The following is a 6151-nucleotide window of genomic DNA, read 5'->3' as shown; positions in this document are numbered from 1 at the left end:
TTTGTTTCATGCTCTTGGGGCATTTCATCAAACACCTTATGTGCATAAGAGGAACCAAAAGCAAACCTACACCCACTTGTGAAGAGAATGGCTCCAAATGGCTAAGTGTTGGCTGCTAGATGGGTATATATAGGGGAGGGGCTTTAGTTGCGGTTGGCCTGGCAAACCGTGACTAAAGGTGCCCGAAGGCCTTTAGTCGCGGTTGTCCTGGCCAACCGCGACTAAAGACCCTCACGTGCGCCAACTGGCCACCGAGCGCCCTGGGCCCAGGCCTTTGGTCGCGGTTCACCTCCAGAACCGCGACTAAAGGTCCCATTAGTCGCGGTTCCTACAGCTTCGCGACTTATGGGGCTGGACGGAAGCCTGTTTTTCCACCAGTGTCCTCATTCGTCCAGTTTTACGTATGTTCGTCCTTTATCTTCCTGTTTGGATTTTTTCCATCTCCTGCTTTTTTCATGAGTTTTTTTGAAAACCGCCTCAAGTGCCCCACCAGTTATTGTAAGCTAATAAACACTTACCAAACAAAGTCATATTATTTGCGACAATCATGTTAATATCAGCAGGTAAATGTGCTAACATACTAAATTATTGTACCTTTGTTGTACCACACGAGCAATTATCTAATGGAATGCCAAGGCGAACCTACTTGTGGCTGATGACGACTAGGAGGACAATGGTATCCCCTGCCCACCGGACTTCAAATCTCATTCTTGACATTAGTGCTCGTGTTTTCTTGGATTTATTCCAGGCCTTCCGACGATGTGTGGTCATTAGGAGACGTTTCCTTCGACTACGAAGGCGTCTGGCGACTTCGTCAATCTCAAGGTGACGTGCCGGCACAGACTCTCGGAGGTGTTAATAGGGATAGGATGTGCATGCGTGTATTCATTTGGATGAGTGTATGTGAGTATGTATGAGCATCTGCGTCTGTACTGTGTTTAAAAAAAAATAATGGAATGAAAAGTATGACTGCATATTTAACCATCTCTATCCTTTGCTTTGTTTTGCCTTTGCTTTGTGATGCACTCCGAACGGACCATCGATTTCGTATGAAATAGGCACCATTTTCGGCGGGAGCCGACAAGAGCCGAGAAGATCGTGAGGGGCAAGGTATGAACTTTTGAACTCAAGTGGTCATCTTTTATTATTTAATCTGTGCATGCAAAACTCTACTCCATTGGTTGAGACATGACCCCATGGAAAGTAGCAACTATCTACTGTGTATGATCAATCCCGTGTTATATGTTAGGTTGTGTCTCCGGAAGCACGTGCTTGAATAATCAGCCAACTAACTGAGTCGTCAGCCACTATCATTATCTCACTCGCGCATCAACTTTAAATCACTAGCTAGTGCGGCTGCGCTGCGTGTGATCAGACACGCATGCATGCATGCCGCACGTGCACGATACTTAGGATTATTTTAGTCCGAAGAGGACTGCCAGACCCCTAATCCATGGTCGATGGCAACCATTTGGTGTCAAAACCAAGACGAAACTGAAGCTATTTTCAATTGAACGAGATGCTCAATGATTTGTTCCAGGTCAAAGAAGATGAAGTGGTAGCAAAATTTTCTCGCCTTTAGGGTAGAAACCATGACTTGGTTAGGTTCTGGAGAGCTAGCTGTGATTGATTGTATGAACCTTGGTGATGAGTAATACATTGTTTTCACCCGCAAAAGAAAAAGGAAGAAGATTAACTGGTGATTTGTCCCGGCCGATAAACGAAGAGGACAAGAGGTGAATATCGCAGAGAGTAGGTGACTTGTTCATGGCCACTTGCACGAGTACTAGCAGAGCAATGTTTTGCTGGGCGCCGAATGCAGCAAGCCAGTACAGGGCCTGATTAAATTACAAATCTTAAGTAAACACAAGTCTAGCCTGTTAAGAGACATCAGATCGACAGCCAGGCTAGCTAAAAAGCAGAGAATGAAGAAAATAGGGGTAAGGACATGTTCTCGACGCCACCGTTAGGCGCCGCCATCTCGATCGCCGCACCTCTCGCACCTGTTGTTCGCCGCCACTACGACCACCACAGTGGGAGTCGCGGGCGTGGCAACCATGGGGGCGCGGCAGGAGGGGCATGTGGCGCAGGTCCGTAGCCAGGCGTCGACGCATGCGACATGAAAGCCGTGGCCGCACTGCGGGAGCACGCGCAGTCCCTCCCCCTCCATGAACTCGGCCAGGCAGATCCCGCATTCTGACGACGACGACGACGACGATGACTGCGCTGGAGCCGCGGCAGCGAAGGAGACGGTGGGGAGAGCATCGATGTCCTTCTTCTTGAGGCCCTTGGGGGGAGGAGGAGAATTGGCGTAGCGCCGGCGTCTGCATGCGCAGTGGGTGACGAGGGCGAGGACGAGCGCGCACAAGAGCGACGCCAGGATGACCACCATGTCCGAGTTCATTGCCATCACGGGCGCCCTCTGCTGCCGCTGCTGCTCCGGGACCTGCATGCTCACCGGCGACGACGACGGCTCGCCGGGGCTGGTGGTGGCGAGGGGTGGCTCGGTGCAGGAGGCTCGCCGGAGCACGCATGGTATGGTGTCTGAACTCTGTACCTTTGACTCTGGCCGTGTGTATGTGCGATGCTCTGCGTAGTTTTTTACAGCGTCGAAGTGGCCGTGGTGCTGTGGAAAGGAAGGTGACGCCCACGGTATGGCTCGTGTTTAGTACAAAATTAAAGTTAGTATAAAGTTGGGTCATTTATTTTGAAACGAAGGAAGTAGGATCTAGTGACACTGTAGAATACTAAACGCCTACCTTCCTGGAGACCAGCCATATGTGCGCGTAACGTGTGTGTGAAAAGATGAGACACGCTCTACTTTTTTTGACTTGTGCTTTGATTTGAAAGAAGAAGAAAAGTTGCGGTGCGTACACATTTCTTATTTTTTTTTGAAGCTAGTACACATTTCTTATTGTAAAGTGGATCAGCGAAAGATATTAGTGGCCTGACTAAAATCACGTGCTTATTTTTTTATTTATAAAGTACATTTTGTTTTTCTTTTGAAATTCATCGTTAGTAGCCAAGCACGATCATCACCCTGCTTGCATTATGGAAAGATGCATGCAATTTTTTTTTTGAATTTTCTTGGAGCATGCGAAATTCTTTTTATTGTAAGATGAGGGGAAATGGTTAACTTATTTGATCCGTGCGCCGGAATGACAAAAATGCTATATATGCATGCATGCAATTCTTTTCTTTAAAATATAAATCATGAAAAGGGAACATTTATGAAGGTACATGTCATTCATTGTCTGGAACTAGGGACAAAGATGGAGAGGACTAAGTGATAACATATTTTGTTTTCCTGCTTTCTAGAAAAAATGGAAACAAATATAAATCCTGGAAAGAAATAAAAAGCGAATTTTGTGCTAGATAACAAAATACTATCATAAACAACTAGATATAGAGCAAAAACAACAAATCCGATTGCTAAGTTGACTCCATCATTATAACTTAGATATATAACAGTGTACAGTATCGTGAATATGTTTTTGTTTCTAGGAACATAATAAGATAACACTAACTATAATTTCTAGGAAGATGGTCATAGACTCTGACTCAGGAGAAAGGATTGTATTTTTCTTATGGTAGGATTGAATTAGGACAAAGTGTACATGTGTTGGGCTAGAGTGTGCTATCTCCACTACATAAAAATAGACTAACATTTCTTTTCCTGCCAGGCAGTACTTCGTCCAATATTTAATATTTTCCTGATGATCATTCCTTGACATACCAAATAAAAAATATTTTCTTTGGCAAGTGAACAAGTTATTAGAAATAAAATAACAGGCAGAATATGGTAAATATTTTTTACACAACCGTATAATATGGAACAGGTAAATTATGGGCTAATGTACTACCTGACATTTCAGGGGCCCGGGGCAACACTAGAACTAGGGGCCCTTAATGTAATCATCAAAATAATGATATATACTAAAATTATATAATAAAAAAGTTAAGATGCATCCAAAATCAAAATTTATATAATGAATAACTCATATATATTATTTTTTAAAAAATCTATCATTCCATAGATGTAAAGTCTTTGATGATCATACCAATATTATCTTCCAACAATTTCTATGAACTTTTCCTAGAGGCATCTGTTAGATAAATATATATCTCAATCCTAATAAATGATAGAATTGTAAACCGCAATGTAATTTGAATTCAAATTAAACATAAATTTGCTACATGTGCTACACATCCATTCGGTATTTGAGATGATGGAAATTACACACCTTGACGGCTTGGCTGTTGAGAACGATCGAACTGGCGAACTAGCAGGAGCAGCGAGAAGGATTTGATTGAAGCAGGGACTAGACTAGCAGAGGTGGGGAGGATGGCAGGGACGGTTCACCGGCCTTCAATGTCACTAGAGGGCGGCAGGGAATTGTTGAACGCCCACGGTCTGCCATGGTGACTTTGGATTAGGTTTTTTTGGAAACCGAATATGAGGGAGTCGGTGAGACAGATATGGAGAAAGAGGAAACGAGGATCACGGTAGGAGATTTCGTCCAGCGCATGCCCAGGGATCACGGCGATCATCTAGCGATTGCAATTCTGTTAGGAAAAAACTCGCGATTACAACTTGTAGCTAGGGATACCTGCTACCTGTGTACGTGTTTACCTTCCTCCTCCCTGCCTACTTTGTGTACGTGCACCTGGCCGGGGCCCCTTAGGACTTGGGGGCCCGGGGCGGCCGCCCCCCCGCCCCCCCTCAGGGCCGGCCCTGTGCTAATAGCTACTGTAGACAAAAACAGGAAACTTGCACATTTGCGGGTACATAAATTAAATTTTCGGTAGTGTACCATGAAAAACATTGTTCTGTTTTTGTTTCCATTTTCACGAGATCCTTTCTATTTTTTGCCCCCAGTCAATAAATTTCCATTTCTTACATATTATTCGCTGAATTTTCGTATTTTTGGAATAGAAATAAAGTTACATTTTAATCTCTATCCAAAAAGATAAAAAATGATATATTTGAATGTTTGGTAAAAACATTTGCTTTTTGTTTAATGGAATGCTAGAAAAAACCTCAGGTGCGGATAATAATGTAAACTATGAGAATTGGATATAGACTTAAAAGTCCACAAAACAAATGACTAAGAAGTAAGTGGTGCATGAAATTTTCAGGACAATTAAGTGTGTGTTTTCATAGTGGTCTGTGGATAGGAAGGGCAAAGCCACATGACAATGACAGATTAAGCAGCTTTAAATTGGTTGGTACTAAGGAAATATAAGAGCGTTTAGATCACTACTCTAAACACTCTGACATGGCAGAGGGAGAAGTATACAAGTTCTATGTGGAAAGTACTACTTGTTCTAAGTGCAAAGCACGGTGGAGTCTAGCTATTGGCTAGCTAGTGACAAACTGACACTGTAGGAGTAAGTGGCATGGCCTTGGTAAATGTGGTTTTTGACACTGATGTGCTTGACTACGTGGCAGCGCTAGTACTAAACAGTGACATGCTTTAGATATTAAACCCATTTCGCGTCGCGCAAATGGCGCTCTCTCGCGCGTGCCACGTCGTCTCTGTGGCGCTGTTACTTTCAAGGGTTTTTACTGGAGGCGAGGAGAAAGAGAAAAAAAGCAATAAACGCAGCGATTGGGTGGTCGTTTCCTTCCCAACGAAGGCAGCTCCGCATTGGGTCGCACGCGGGTCTTCCTCTCCGCCTCTCTCCCCCACACGCCGCCAGCCAGAGCCACCTCCTCCTCTTCCTGTTTGTCTTCCCCTCTCGCTGAAGAAGATCCACGGGACACCGCTCTTCCTCTTCTCCGTATTGATGGTGAGCAAGAAGATGGGGCGGTTTGGGCGAGGGCTCCAGTGCCACCTCCCTTGAACGAGGGATCTCGCCGGCGTGATCTCTCGACACGGCGAAGAAAAGGGGAGTACCACAATGTCGATCAGAGAAGGCGAAGGGGATGGGTGGTAGTGGATGCCAGCGATTGTGGCGGATCAACGTTGCTGGCTCCCCACCGGCCTCCTTCGTCTCCCAAACACATATGGCTCCCACCCTTCCTCTGATGTGGTGTCGTGGGAGCAAGAACAAGAGCAGGCATGGTTTGTATCTACATCCAGTGTTCACATGGCCAGATCGATGGATCTCACTCTGGTCGGCTAGGAGGGGCAGCGCCGAGGCGGCG

At 45.2% G+C, this 6151-nt stretch overlaps 1 protein-coding gene across 1 annotated transcript; it reads right to left on the bottom strand.

Moving 5' to 3' along the window:
* Nucleotides 1-1966: 1966 nt before the first annotated feature.
* LOC119328683 (RING-H2 finger protein ATL80-like) lies at nucleotides 1967-2452 on the bottom strand. The gene has a single exon (XM_037601662.1). The coding sequence runs from the start codon at nucleotides 2450-2452 to the stop codon at nucleotides 1967-1969; it is 486 nt and encodes a 161-aa protein (XP_037457559.1).
* Nucleotides 2453-6151: the final 3699 nt, after the last annotated feature.

This window comes from Triticum dicoccoides, chromosome 7A (genome assembly GCF_002162155.2).
Source record: "Triticum dicoccoides isolate Atlit2015 ecotype Zavitan chromosome 7A, WEW_v2.0, whole genome shotgun sequence".
NCBI classification, from domain to species: domain Eukaryota; kingdom Viridiplantae; phylum Streptophyta; class Magnoliopsida; order Poales; family Poaceae; genus Triticum; species Triticum dicoccoides.
Note: the sequence above shows the minus strand (reverse complement) of the source record. Positions and strands in the feature narration are given on the sequence as shown.